This window comes from Medicago truncatula, chromosome 4 (genome assembly GCF_003473485.1).
Source record: "Medicago truncatula cultivar Jemalong A17 chromosome 4, MtrunA17r5.0-ANR, whole genome shotgun sequence".
Classification (NCBI taxonomy): domain Eukaryota; kingdom Viridiplantae; phylum Streptophyta; class Magnoliopsida; order Fabales; family Fabaceae; genus Medicago; species Medicago truncatula.
The window spans coordinates 10,370,376-10,385,677 of NC_053045.1; the positions used below are offsets into that span (position 1 = coordinate 10,370,376).

At 33.7% G+C, this 15,302-nt stretch overlaps 2 protein-coding genes across 2 annotated transcripts; both read right to left on the bottom strand.

The window, feature by feature from the left end:
* Positions 1 to 2,109: 2,109 nt before the first annotated feature.
* On the bottom strand, positions 2,110 to 11,278 carry LOC112420737 (uncharacterized). The gene is made up of 13 exons (XM_024780349.2): positions 11,040 to 11,278; positions 10,126 to 10,234; positions 5,798 to 6,033; positions 5,521 to 5,673; positions 5,287 to 5,442; positions 5,001 to 5,150; positions 4,518 to 4,919; positions 4,165 to 4,412; positions 3,875 to 4,078; positions 3,675 to 3,767; positions 3,448 to 3,549; positions 2,963 to 3,343; positions 2,110 to 2,517 (listed from the first exon to the last, which is right to left on the bottom strand). The coding sequence occupies exons 3-13, from the start codon at positions 6,012 to 6,014 to the stop codon at positions 2,284 to 2,286; spliced, it is 2,340 nt and encodes a 779-aa protein (XP_024636117.2). The 5' UTR covers positions 6,015 to 6,033; positions 10,126 to 10,234; positions 11,040 to 11,278; the 3' UTR covers positions 2,110 to 2,283.
* On the bottom strand, positions 6,342 to 9,768 carry LOC112420824 (uncharacterized). Its single transcript, XM_039832603.1, has 3 exons — positions 7,232 to 9,768; positions 6,979 to 7,143; positions 6,342 to 6,948 (listed from the first exon to the last, which is right to left on the bottom strand). Exons 1-3 carry the CDS (start codon positions 9,766 to 9,768, stop codon positions 6,342 to 6,344), a joined length of 3,309 nt encoding a protein of 1,102 aa, XP_039688537.1.
* Positions 11,279 to 15,302: the final 4,024 nt, after the last annotated feature.

Consider the following 15,302-nt stretch of genomic DNA (forward strand, 5'->3'; position numbering starts at 1 on the left):
GAAGAAAAAAAAAATTATAGTATAATGATATGATATGTTTTAAATAAAGAAGCTAAACTAAATTCATATTTGTAAAATATAACACTAATTTATTTTGAGGCCAACAAATAAATGGGCCCAATTTTTAAACCCTAGTTAACAAATAGAAAGTGTCACTGTGTTAGCAAAGCAAATGCTACTAGTTAATCACTCCTTCTAAAATTGTGAGAAAGGGTTATTTGAATTCATCTTTTATTACTATGCACTTTGTCCTTCCTTCTTCTTGCTCTGCTACTTTGTGTTTCTTCCGCTGCTTCCTTCTTCTTCCTATTTATTGTGTTTATATGTAAGAAAAAAATATTTATTGTGTTTTATATGTTAAAAAAGAAAAATTGAAAAAAACAAGTGTGACCATAGCCACACTATGCCCCATGTTGGATACATCCCTGTAAAGAGTGGATTGCAATTTGAACACCACCTGAACAATTTTACTTGGTTGAAATATGCATGTGTGGTAGAAGATCAACATTTAGATCTGCAGATGCTATGGTGTACAGATAGGTAGGAGGAAAACAAGCATGTGTAACTTGATCGGGGTTTCGCCACTAGTGGGATTAGGGACCGAGGATTTTACGGTAACACATGTTGTTTTAAAAACTGCGTCAATCAAAATGGTCAAAGATAAAATGTGTGTTCCGACAATCAATATGCTTTTATACCTCCCTGCATGAATTCTATACAATATAATTCTTATTGTGGAAGAACTTATAATCTGTGTTTTCTTTTATTTTATTTTGCTAGACAGTTTAATGATGATTTTTTTTTCATATGACTAATTGATTTATGGGAATATTTTCACTTGTAGCCTGTTTGATATTCAACTGTGCCTGAATATAGCTTAAAGTTGTTAGTTATCATCCATGGAATGGAATAGAACTCATGTCATGCTTGTCCTTTTGATCCCTTTCAATTCACATGTTCGTTGTTATTAGCCTTTTTAGACAGAGATCCGATAACAAGAGTGATGTAGCATTAGCTGTGAATAAGGAATGTATTAACTTTTTATGTATTGTGAGTTGTGACCCCATAACATAATACCATGTCATACTATAACTATGACTTATATATCATTTTGATAAATTGTAGTTTAATTTTTTTAACGATCGACTCTATGTATTACGTATTTTAAATTTGTGATAATCGATTTTATGTTTATTGCAAATCAAGGATGTTGTCAATAATATGATTTATATATTTTAGTTTATTTTGATGGCGGTCACCCCAAACTTTTTTGTCTGGCTCCGCCACTGCTCAAAGGATTTAAACAAAAAGCTGACTAAGCATGTCACGATATCAAACTTCTTATAATTTGAATTCACAGAAGAGACATGAATGACTCCAAACTTCTTATATATTTTAGTTTATTCTGATGGCAGCTATCCCAAACTTTTTTATCTAGCTCAACCACTGCTTTTATACCTTTTACTTTTGACACTTTTGATTTCCTAACATCATACATTATTGATCTTCTACGGTGAGCTCAAAGGGTCACGCACTACAATGTCCATGACTCATAATAAATTCATAAATTTTGTGTTTACGAGGATTTATTTTTAATTATTTAAAAGGGCTTAACAACACAGTTTGTTGTCCGATCGTCATCTATTTTATATTAGAGACACTACACCATTTATCCTTTTTAACAACAATCGAAAAATGTTGCCAGAACTAAGGAAAACGTCCCCTAAAGGTATAGGGGACGTTTTTCGGGCGTCTCCTATACGAGCGTCGCCTATAGTCTTTGGGGACGATTTTTCATGTTCTTTGAGCACAGTTTTTGAAAACGTCGCCTAAACCTTAGGAATAGGGGACGATTTTTTTGGGATTCTGAGGGGACGTTTTTAAATGTCCCCTTAGGTTGCTTCAATTAATAATCGTCCCCTAAAATTTGATTCTTTAAGAAATCATAAAAACGTCCCCATAGCTTACAGGCAACATTTTTAGAGTGTCCTTGTAAAATTTTAAAATTTTCCAATTATTTTAGAAATGTAACTATAGCTTAAAGGCAATATTAGAATTGTCAATTATAACTCAAACAAATCGAATTTAACAATGCAACCACAAAAGAAGTAATATAATAACATAGTTCAAACATTAATTCAAGACATAATAGTAATCAAAATGTCAAACATTACTTGATAAGTTTAATGCTTCGAAGTATAAGCCTAGCAAAATAACAAAACTAAAGTTCGGACAAGTTTAGTGGCTTAACTACAATCCAAAATAAAACACCATCCAACTCGATCATTCAAGTTTATCTTGTAATTCATTAGCCAAATCGTCCACTTCAAATTCATCACCGATGTCATTCTCTTGAATTTCATCATCTAGGTCATCCTCTTGAAATTCATCATCTACATCATCCTCCTGAAATTCATCACTTAAGTTGTCCTCAAGAAATTCGTCCTCAAGAAATTCATCATCTCCGTCTTCCTCCTCATCTATGTCATCCTGTACAGCATCTTCATTGATAACTTGCTGCATAATAACAAAATACATCAACCATAGAAAACTTGTTTTACACATTTCCCTTTCTTATTCTATCATTACAAGCTCATTTTTAAGTTTCTGCAACTTATGCCATGTTATGCAATAGAGAAAGAAACACAAAATGCAGAAAAATAAATCACAAGTTTGCACAAACACCACAAATTGCATAAACAAAATTTATGCATAAAATTCTGCAACACAATCAAAATCCGACTTTGGACATGCATTTTAAACAATTCAGCCAAACAACATAATCATAAGTTCGCACAGCTCTAATTTAGACCCAACATACGCAAGTTAACAATTTCAGACACTTGCCTACATTCCAAGTGATGTCATTACTAACAACTTTTTGCATATATTAACAAGGAAAATATAACTAGTTTAATTCAATTACAATAACATAATCAACAATATTTCTATATATGGTTACCTTTTCAGGACATGGAGTATGAATTGAAGGAGAGGAATGCATTTGTGCTCCACTATCCTTTGGGGAGCTGTTAGCATCTCCATGAGATAATCCAAGCAAATGTTCTATTGAGACCATATTTAATTGAGGATTGCATTGTTGTATGACGGTCTTAAACGCATTTTGCAATCTATCAATCTGATCTTGAAATTCATGCCTCAAAGTAGATACCTCTTGACTATGTGCTTGTTTCAAAGCATTAATCTCAACCTTTCGCTTTAAGGAAGTTTTAGTTACTGTTCTCCCATAACAACGTAACCTTCCGGGACGCTCCTTTCCCATAACAGCTTTAAAAGCTTCAGTATCACTTCCTTTCTTTTCAACCATTTCTTGAAGTTGGGACTAGCAAAAAAATATATTCAAGAAAACATTACTAATATTATAAACAATGTTTGGCAACAATATTAAGTAAACACAATTTAACGTAACTGTAATTTTTTACATACAAATACTTTTTCAGTTTCTTCATCCAATTGTTTTCCTCTACTTCCTTTTCGAGTTTCAAAAAACATTTCTGATTGAGTGGGCTCTCTTTTTTCCTTTTCACGCTGCACGAATCAAAATAAAACATCCCATGAATTAAAATGCCTCTCGTAGAAACCAGACATGAATTAAAAAACTGCTCAAAGAAACCAATCATCAAAGGAATACTTTAATTGAGCGCGAAATTTACCAGTTTTTCACGAGTCAGAGAGAAGTTTTGGGGACCCATTCGATGCAGCCACTTCAGTTGAGCTCTATTTCTAGCGTTACTTTCAGCCAATGCCTGCATTTAAGTTTTACAGAATTATTATAATAAATCTTACTTGATTATGACATACATAGAAAGGTGCAAAATTATGCACATGCATTAAAAAAATATATTAATCTTACTTGTATAGGCTCCTTACTCCAGTATTCACAAAGCGCCCTAAAATGAGCTATTGGCACCTTTGGAGGACGATGTTTAAGTCTTTCGGTCATGTTGGGATACTTTAGAAAATGATGCTGCTTAATCTTGTACTTATATCTTCTCCATGCATCTCTAACAGTAGTCTCAACCCAATCTCGTGCTTCAACCGACAAGATAAACTTCCGCTAAAAAAAAGAATAAGAGAACACAAGATCAATAAATTAAAGACTATAATAATTATACATTTAAATTCATAGATACACCCATATACATTAGCATATCTCCATACACGGTTTTTATTTTTTTCTGGCATTCCTGACCAGTTGGTATATTTTAGAGGACAAAATGTTGAGTTCCTAGCCAATGTTCCCAGGAAGAGGCTCAAGTCAGATACTACTTTTTTAGTGGGACCGATAGGCTGATCAACATCATTATAGGTCACTTCTACTCGCTCTTCAAAAGTTCTTGCATGAATCTTTCTGCACAAAGTTCTCCCGCGAGTTTTTCTTTGAGATATTCCTACAATTTTATAAAGTAATTAACATGACAAAACAATATCACATGTTGGTTACCAATATATAAAGAATACATGAAATCATTATTATGAAATACAAAACTAATTACCTTGTTCTTCTTCTCTATTTGTGTTTTCCTCTTCTTCATTGACTACCAGTTCTCTCGAATCTTCCACTCTATTTTTGCCAGATAGTGGCTGATTTTTACTAGAGCTAGGGTGAAAGTTACTTCCCGGTTTTTCTCCATTGTTTGACTTGGTTGCTTCCATCTCTTTTGACTTGTGAAGTTCCACATAATCATGAATCAACATTGATGGGCATGTAGGCACCCTCTTTGCCTTTTTAGAGCATTCAGTTTTTGACATCATTGTGTCCAAAGATATATTAGGTTTATCAGGTTTCGCTATTTTGGAAGGAATAAGTAACTTCCTTGCAACTGTTTTATCCACCTTTTGAATTTTCTCTCTATTGTTGTCTAGTAGATTCTCATGAGTTCTTTTTTTCAGCATTCCTAGTTTCAATGTAATTTCTCATCAAAATAATGTCATATAAAGAATAAGAAAATTTAAAGTAATGCAAACATATCAATTACCTTGAGCAAAATCGTTCTTAGCTTGTGGTTGCAAAATCCTAGGCCTCTCTGTTTGCTTTGTAGCAACCTCTAGAATTCTATTTTTTGCATGTAGTTTCTCATTCAGTCCATTGATTGTAGCTTTCCCATTAGTTCTTCTCTTTTGTGTTTCTAAATTTAGTCTAAAGATATTAGCAATAATTTAAGGGAAAAATACATTTAACTCCCTTTAGGTTTCACTAAAAGACACTCAGAAAAAATGCAACATATATACAACAGTCCGCAAAACTCAAATAACAAAACTTACGTTGTACAACTTCTTTGTCACCATGTTCATAATCTTTCATTGCTTGAGGTTGCGAGAGTTTGACTTTCTTAATTTTCTTTGTGATTGCATCTTTATCCAAATCGCCACCAACCTTTTGAACTCTTTCTTGCTGAGTTCCTTTGCTTTTTGGTGTTTCTAAATTTAGTCAAAATTCATCAAAAGATATTAGCAATAATTTAAAATAATATACATAACTCAAATAACAAAACTTACGTTGTACAACTTCTTTGTCACGATGTGCACCATCTTTCATTGCTTGAGGTTGCGAGAGTTTGGCTTTCTTCAATTTCTTTGTCATTGCATCTTTCTCCAAATTACCGTCAACCTTTTGAACTTGTTCTTGCTGAGTTCCTTTTTTTGGTGTTTCTAAATTTTGTGAAAATTCATAAAAAAAAATATTAGGAACAAATATATATGAAGGAAATCCAAAACATAGATGTTACATATGTAATTTTATAAAATCATAATCACGAGACAAGAAAAGATTTACCGTCTACAACTTCTATAATCCCTTGAGGCATTTCTCTATTGTTTCCATGCAGCCTCTCATGCAACTTTTCAATTTTTTCTTGCTTAATTTGATGTTGAAACATCTTTTTCAACTCAACGCTTGATCTAGCTTGAAAAGGTAAATCAAATCCTTCAGCAGGACTTTGAGTAGTAGGCCTACGCGAACCACCAGCTTTCACACTTCTTACATTCTCCATTATGTCCAACAATGATGAACTACAAACATTTAAAAAAAATTGATGAACTACAAAGGGGGAAAATTACATAATTATACAATACAATCAATGTTCAAAGAGGATTTTTTCTTTTGAGTTGACAAATATATTAGGCAAAACAACCCGCACAAGACGTAACAGTTGCGCTGCTTGAAACAAAACAAAATTACAATGGGTTGTGCTACATATAAGCAGAAGCCACTAGGACACAAATACAACACAAAAGGAACCTAGATACTGTAAACAACCACAACAACCCAGTTTAAATGTCCAAAAAAAAAAGCTCCCAAAAGACACTGTAAACACTGCCTAATCAGTACTAGAATCATCAGAATCATCAGTGGTTTCATCGTCACTTTCAAGACTCGTGTCACTATGATCACTTTCAATTGCTTTTTGCTTGTGGAGTTCTGACAAAGGCATTTCAAAGATATCATCTGGTACATCTTTCCTAACAAAATCCACTTCACAATCATCCTTTAAAATATCAAGATTTGTTGGAATATCATATTCTTGGCCATCTGAACTCAAACATTCTCCGATGTCAAATGATTCCCTTGGAAGTGCTGTCAAAACATAGTGTTTGTTCTTGTTAAAAGGATCTTCAATATAGAAGCACTGCTGAACTTGAGATGCCAACACAAATGGATCATTTTTGTAGCATTTTTTGTTAAAGTAAACACACGGGGATCCATATTTATCCTTTTCAACCACAAACCAATCACATTTGAACAGCACATATTTTTCATGATCATAATAATCTAACTCTATGATATCTTTTATTGCCCCATAGTAAGTCACACAAATATTTTTGGGATTTTCATCCTTTGCATTTCTAAGAACTTGAGTCACCGCTTCTAATGTCACACCACTATTTTGTGTTTTAAGCCTCGCTTCACGTTGTGTTGTATGAAATCTGTATCCATTAATAACATAACCAGATTACCTTTTAACAACCTCATTTGGCCCCCTAGACAACACCTTTAACCATTCGGTTACTTCCTCATCCATGACACGTGTTTCAAACCATTGAATAAAATCTTCTCTTTGATTGATAGCTTTGCTGGACTTTCTTTTGTTTTTAGGATTATGAACATTAACCTCATGCTCTCTACAAAATAAATAAATAATTTTTCAATACAACAGAAAAATAAAACTTATTGTGACAATGAAATGATGTAGGAAGTAGATGATTGTACCTAATATATTCCTGCACTTCATCACAATTGAATAAAATGTAGCCATGGGCCTGGTTTAGATCCTTATGATCAAAAAAAACTAGTTTCTTTCCCCCAATTGGATGACCTATGCTTGGAGTATCATCACTATTTCGTGTCATTCTATTCATCCCTGTGTCAACAGCACTAGACAAATATCTTGAACAAAATGTTAGACCTTCTTTAGCCACGTATGCTTCAGCGATAGAACCCTCTGGATACCTCCTATTCCGAACAAAATACTTTAAATCACCCAAATATCTCTCCATGTAATACATCCATCGAAACTGAACTGGCCCACCCAATCTGACCTCATTTGCAAGGTGAATTGGTAAGTGAACCATTATGTCAAAGAAACTTGGAGGGAAAATACGCTCGAATTGACAAAGTGTTTCAGCAATTTCTACTTCCAAGCGATCCAAAGTTTTCACATCTATAACCTTTTGGCATAAACAACGAAAAAATGAACAAAGCTGAAGCAAAGGAATAACAACTTGATTAGGGCCTATCCCTCTTATTGCTACTTGCAACAAGTAATGCAATATAATATGAGCATCATGACTCTTGTACCCAGAAACTTTTCCTTCATTAACTTGAACACATCGAGAAATATTAGAAGCAAGGCCATCATGAAGTTTTACTGTCTTTAAAACACCACAAAAAACAGATTTCTCATGCTTTGTTAGGGAGAAACATGCTTTAGGAATTTGAGTTTTCTTACCATCACTCGTTGCTTTCAAGTGGAGCTTTTTTCTAATCCCCATGTGTTGCAAGTCCAAACGAGCTTTTGCATGGTCCTTTTTCTTCCCTTCAATCTCCAAGAGAGTCCCGATTATATTATCACAAATGTTCTTTTCTATATGCATAACATCTAAATTATGGCGCAAAGAATTGTCCTTCCAATATGGTAATTGCCAAAAGATAGACTTTTTCTTCCATGGACCAAGCCCTTTTTTCTTTTTTTTCTTCCCCAATGGACCAAGCCTTTTTTTCTTTTTTTCCTTTCCCAACATGTCAGGGATCTTTTTTAAGTCTTTTAAAATCTTTTTTGAATCTAACAAAGAAGGTGCAGACCTATATTCTGGCTTTCCATCAAAAGAAGTTGAATTTGATCTCCATACATGATTTGAATCCAAAAAGACTCGATGACCCATATAACACATCTTTCGACTATGTTTTAAGTATCTTGAAGAAGTTTTATGATTACAAGCGGGGCAAGCCAACTTCCCTTTTGTACTCCAACCAGATAGCATAGCATATGCAGGGTAGTCATTCACAGTCCACATAAGAGCTGCATGCATTTGAAATGTTTCATTTTTGGAAATATCATACGTTTCTACACCGACATTCCACAATATCTTCAGCTCCTCAATAAGTGGTTGTAAATACACATCAATTGCATTTACGGGTGACTTCGGTCCAGGAATAATTAACGACATTAAACAATTTTCAGCCTTTAAGCACAAATTTGGCGGATAATTATATATTGTTAATACAACAGGCCATGTACTATGTGAAAGACTAATAGTCCTAAATGGATTAAACCCATCACTTGCCAACCCAAGCCTGATGTTACGGGTTTCACGAGCAAAATCTGAATGTTTTGCATCAAAGTCTTTCCATGCTTTGGCATCGGCCGGATGCCTTAACTTCCCATCCCTTGAACGCTTATCTGAGTGCCACCTTAATGTGTCGGCTGTCTTTGAACACATAAAGAGTCTTTTCAATCTTGGAATCAAAGGAAAATGTCTTAGAACTTTGGCGGGAACCTTGTGAGCTTTTTTAATTTCGTCAGGCTCATTAGCAACTTCAGGATATTCTATCCACCTTGATGCGCCACAAATATGACATGAGTCATCTTTCTCATGCTCTTTCCAAAACAACATGCAATTTTTGGGACATGCATCAATCTTTTTATAGTCTAAGCCCAAATCTTTTATCATAGATTTTGTTTTATTGAAAGAGACAGGGATGTTCAAATCTGGCATAGCCTCTTTCAACAATTCTAAGAGAGCAGTGAATGATGCATTGCTCCATCCATGGAGGCATTTCAACAAGTAGATTCGAATAGTGAATGATAACGAGGAAAAACTTTCACATCCAGGATACAACTCTTGATTTGCATCATCAACTAGTTTATAAAATTTCTTTGCATCTTCATTTAGCCCTTCATGTACTCTACCTCCATCAGCGACATCTTTAAACGTCTCAAAAAGTAACCCATTAATATCATCATGAGATGATGTTTCGTCATGACTATCACCATCAAGATCCATAAGACTTTCATCTTCACCGTGATAAATCCATTCCATGTATCCTTTTACAAATCCTTTGCTACATAAATGGTCGAACACTACATCTCTGGTTTCCCAACTATCATTGCAACATACAACACAGGGGCACAAAATCTCTTCTTCTTCAACCATTCCTTTGGTGAATGCAATATCCAAAAAGTAATTAACACCATCCTTGTAACTTTGACTATGTGGAGGCAACGCCACCCAATCCTTCTTTATCATGTTTGGTTTACTAAAATGAAATAAAAGTTTACTATAAGCCTATTATTAGTTTATTACCGTAAGCCTATAAGGGAATAACTACAATAAGGCATTATAAACCTAATAAATGCATCATAAAAGTATTTTAACTAAACATAAGATTATATATTATATACATTTTAGAGTTTTTTAAGTCGACAATTAAAAGGATAAATTCAAGCTGCTGAGGAATATTACCCTTTTAACTTTTAACTAAAATACAAGCTGCTGAGGCAAAATCAAATTGAAGCAAACATTTCAATTTTTAGTAAAATAATATCTTAAGCATGTATGAAACATATACAGCAGCAAAGAAGTTAAAAAACTTGAAAATAATACCTGAACACACCAACGCAAGAAGCAGCAATACATCAACACAGAGAAGCAAGAACGCAACAACCCCGAAAATGCCGTAAACGTAGAACAGTGTTGCAATAAACCAAAGACGCTTCAGCACCAATATTGCCAATACAACAACAATATTTTACTTAAATTAGAACCTATTAAGCACGGATACGGATACCGACACCGGACAAAAACACGCTACTAATTTAACAAAATCATATAATTATGTGTAATTATATATGTCAGTGTCGTGTCGGTTTCGAACACAACGCGTGTCTGACAACGGGTCACGCCTAATCCAAACATGGTTCATAAACTGAGTTTCAATATAATGAAGAATGATTTAAATTGACATACTGTTTATGCATAATATGAAACAACACAATCCCACTACAAATCTACAATGAATTATTCAAACATTACACATGTAATCAACTAAAGAACATGTAATCAACTAAACTCATGGCAATTACATTCAATTTCAATTTCAATTAAAGAACAACGGATGGAATTGGAAACCAGTGGCAATCAACTAAGTTACTAAAGATGGAAAACTCATGGCAATCAATAAAGAACATGTAGAAAATTCATACACGACACAAAAACAGTGAACTCATACACGACACAGAAATAGTAATTTTGTTTGTAAAATCAAATTACACATTACACGATGAAAAATGATGATCGAAACTGTAGAAAGCAGTGCTCGTTCACATGTTAGCATCGAAATCAAGCAGTAACACGTAATTGAAGGAAAAACCATCTCGGAGATTGATTTAGGGTCTAGGGTTTCGAAGTGAGTGATTTTCACTGAGAATCAAAATAAAATAAAAAACAAAAACAGTGCAGAGCGATTTCGAAAGCATGAAAGAAGAATTGAAAGCGACTAGGACTGAGAGAAAACCTACCAGAGAAAGAGAGAGTTGAGTAGAATAGAGTCGCCAAAGTTGAATGTTTGAAACTATTGAAATTTGTATTGACTCAAACCCAATTGAAAACAGTGATGGATGGAGGGAGAGTGGTCGCGGTCGCGGTCGCAGCTCGCCGGCGTTGGCTTGGTTCCGGTCGATTGGCTTGTGGTGGGAGAAGAAAGAGAACGTGTGTTCTCAAATGAAAGAGAAAGGGAAAGATGAAACGTGAATATCAATGTTTTTCCCTTTTTACCTTTGTTACCAAAAAAAAAAAACGTTAATATCAATGTTAATCAATTAAACGATAATATCAATATTACAATGTTATATTATTATTATTATTATTATTTATTATGTTTTTTTTCTAAAAAAAATTAGTCACTTTGGTCCCTGAATAGGAAAGAAATTATCACTTTAGTCCATGAATGCAGATAAATTGCAAAATAGTTTCTGAATGTATACTATGTTAGTCAACTTAGTATCTGAATGCAGACTTCGTTAATCAATTTAATCCCTGAATTTAGACTCAGTTAGTCACATTAATCCTTGAAATTGACTAACAGAGTCTACGTTCAAGCACTGTTTTGCAATTTCTCTGCATTCAAGTACTTAAGTGACTACTCTTTTCTGATTCAGGAACTAAAGTGACTAATCCCAAAAAAATTATGTTTTTTTTTATTTTACAAAATAAAGATTTATTATTATTATTATAATTATTACTATGTGTTAATTACAAAATAAAAAACTATATTTTTTTTTACGTAAAGATATATTATTATTATGTGTTAAAAAAATTTTATTTTATTTTTTTACATGATGTGTTAGCAATATTTTGTTTTGATTTTTTTATTTTTTTTAAGAATGATTGGAGGGAAAATTTGTATTTTGGTGAACAAAGTTTAGAGGGAAGATTGCCACCAAAAATTTGATGTTGTTGAAATTTTTATAAAATAATAGAGTAACGTTCCAAAAATGTCCCCAAAAGTATTCAAGGGGACAATTCATGATTGTTACCAAAGAAATAACAGAGTGACGCTCCAAAAACGTCCCCAGAAGTATCTGAGGGGACAATTCATGATTGTTACCAAAGAAATAACAGACTGACGCTCCAAAAACGTCCCCAGAAGTATCTAAGGGGACGATTTCCAAGGGTTGCAAATTTTTATCTAGAGAAGATCATAAAACGTCCCCTTAGGGACTTTTAGGGGACAATTTTTGCACATTCCCTAAAAAAGTGTTGCCAGAGACAACAAATGGTGTAGTGAGAGACGTGTTTTAGTAGAATTTATTATATATATAAATATTTTTTGTAAAAATTGATCACATTTTAGATCAAATAAATTAATAATAGTATATCTGAACTAATGCATGCATCGTGATTTAAGTTTGCCGACCATACTGTTTGTCAGCAAAGTTCACCGTCGGTGTTTTATAACGACGGCACCGAATTCATAATGCAAATATAGTTGGGGGGGACCCATTCAAATACTAACTTTTGCTATTTGGCTGACTGAATTACAGTTTTTGTTTGGCAAAACAGTAACTAGTTTCTAAGTCTATTTTTTCTTTTTACGGTGGTCGAAGTTTAAACTCCAAACCTTGTATATTTTTAAAGTAGTGATATTTTGACAATCATTTTGGTATAACCTTTGAGACAACTTTGTTGTTATCTCTTCTCATTGGTCAAAAACAATGGAGAGAGAAAAAGATAGAGAGAATAAAAACATAATGTGAGTGTGAGAGAGAAAGTTGTACTAAAATGGTTGTACAAATATCATTTCTCTATTTTTATGCATTGTTAAAAGTAACTGAGCTAAACTCATGAGAACTTCTAAATCCATGTTTGACAATACAGTGACTAGTTCCTAACCAATCATCAATTAGATAAATCAACATCTATAAGGTAACATCTAAAAATCTAGAATAATTTCACAAAGACTAAAGCGAATAGTGTTACACATGAAGTTTTTTTTTTTTGAAGTAACGGCAAGGACATGTTATAAACTTGATCGTTAATAAGTACTATTGGTAAAACCCTTATAACAAAATATCTTATCCTAACACTAAGACGTGAATAGGAAATATACAGCAGTAGTAAACAGATATGAAGCTCAGTACACTTAAAGTGTAACCTTACATACCTTTCTTTTTCTTTTTGATCAATACAAGGTATATACATATACAAGTATCTATATAATTACAATAGTATATATGAACAAGTTTGACTTTGTATGCACGCTTAAGTGTAGTGTTGTGTCGTAACCTTTTGCAATCAAACTTGGTCCTTTATATAGAGATGAAGTAGATGATCATTGATGAAAAAATCCATGTCTTTGAATGCCTGAATGAATGTTGAGATATCATGGAGAGTTGGAGGTCAACGCTTCAATCATTCAATTCCATCAATGATGATCTTAAATGAGTTTAATTTAATTGCATAAGTCCGAATAAACTTTCCTTCTTTGACATACTAGTCATTACATACAATGATAATGATTTACTTGAGTCAGATGCTTGGTACAGAGGATCTCACTCCATATGATTGTACATCAATATTGACTTCCATAGTTGACCTTAATCTAAGTGCAAAGCTTTGTCTTTATCTATGGCACAATGCGCTCATCAAGGTCCAAGGCTTCCAAAAACTTAGTGTATAGATAGCAGCAGGAGTCCAGGGCTTTGACTGATAGTTCAGATCTTTGACTTCTCTTCTTGAGCTTTGACTCGTGCAGAGGCAATACTTCACTTTTACTTAGAATTTCCGGTACACTTAAATATACATTAGAAAATCCCAACTATTCTAAAACATGCTTTCTACATTGTTTTGTTATCATCAAAACTTTAAGGGATTTGTTATATCAACCAATTTTGGTCTAACAATCTCCCCTTTTTTTATGATGCCAAACACCAACAATTTATTTATACATTAGCATATTGATGAACAATTTCTCAAAAAGATAGAGCTTTAACTTACAGTGAGGTTTGTAAGCTCCCCCTGAGTTAAATTTATCAATCATCTAACTTTAGGTGCAAGTAACTTCTTAATTCTTGATAAAATTTCTCAGATTTTTTATTTCCCTCTAAGAGCTGGCAGAGTGGTGACTTCCGCATAAGTTGTTTTTTGTTCCTCTTCAGTCTGGATGGGTTAAAATCAATATTGATGGATCAACTTTTGGATCTCCTTCGTGTGACTATATTAGATTTGTTTTTAGGAACTAGAATTTTCCCTTTCTTGGAGGTTTTGTTCATAATATAGGCAATGATATGTCTTACATGGTTGAGCTTTATGTTGCAATGTCAGCTATAGAGAAGGCAATGGAGCCTAACTGGATGCAAATTGGATTAATTATTCCTTGATGGTTGTCAAATTTTTCAATTTGCAATCTTCTATCCCTTAGAGATTGCCTTAGAGTTTGAGAACTAGATTGAACAATTGTATTGCTTTAGTTAAAAACCTATCTTGCAAATGTACTCACATCGTAGGGAATGTAATACGGTCGTTGATGCCATTCCAAAGAATGGTCAAAGTTTAACCAATTATACTTCTCAATGATTGAATGAGCCTTCTCCATTTGTAATGCCTATACTCTATAGGGATAGTTTAGAGTTACCCTTTCACATACTATCTTTTATGTATTTCTTTTTGTATGTGATTCAGACCCTCTAATGCTTTTAGTAATTTTCTTGCTCGATCAAGATAGACAAAAACATGCCAAAATATTTTTAATTTGTATTTGTGCTCAACTAAAACTTGGGTAATTCGATTTTTGAGAATCTATTAGGGAAGGAAGAATTACACAGTACAACAATCGACTTGGGCTTTTTGAGAATCTATTTGAGTATATATATTGGTGGAAACGCAAGACGCTTGTATTTTTGGGAGCCTATTATTATTCGCCTTAAGGCTAGACTGTCGGGTTGGAAATCAAAACATTTGTCTTTGGGTGGTCGTCTGGTGCTTCTAAAGTCTGTCTTGTCGTCGCTGCCTGTTTATGCTCTTTGTTTTTTCAAGGCTCCGTCAGGTATCGTCTCCTCTATTGAATCTATTTTAACATGTTTTTTTTTTTTGGGGGGGGAGTGATAACCACATGAAAATATCTTGGGTGGACTAGAACACTGTTTGCAGGAGTAAGGAGGTTGGCGGTTTAGGGGTAAGGATAATTAGGGAGTTTAATTTAGCTTTGTTAGGTAGGTGGGGTTGGCGGTATAGATAGTAGTAGTTTGTGGTTCAGGGTGTTGGCCTCGAGGTATGGCGTGCAG

What these genes read in the sequence shown, in the direction of transcription:
- LOC112420737 (XM_024780349.2), bottom strand. Translation starts at nt 6,014, where the DNA reads ATGGAGAATGTAAGAAGTGTGAAAGCTGGTGGTTCGCGTAGGCCTACT. An exon ending in TGACAAAGAAGTTGTACAAC is followed by an intron (nt 5,151 to 5,286) that starts GTAAGTTTTGTT and finishes GACTAAATTTAG; the next exon opens with AAACACAAAAGAGAAGAACT. An exon ending in ATACTCCATGTCCTGAAAAG is followed by an intron (nt 2,518 to 2,962) that starts GTAACCATATAT and finishes GTTATTATGCAG; the next exon opens with CAAGTTATCAATGAAGATGC.
- LOC112420824 (XM_039832603.1), bottom strand. Translation starts at nt 9,768, where the DNA reads ATGATAAAGAAGGATTGGGTGGCGTTGCCTCCACATAGTCAAAGTTAC. An exon ending in GAAGTGCAGGAATATATTAG is followed by an intron (nt 7,144 to 7,231) that starts GTACAATCATCT and finishes TTTATTTTGTAG; the next exon opens with AGAGCATGAGGTTAATGTTC. An exon ending in CCAAATGAGGTTGTTAAAAG is followed by an intron (nt 6,949 to 6,978) that starts GTAATCTGGTTA and finishes TAATGGATACAG; the next exon opens with ATTTCATACAACACAACGTG.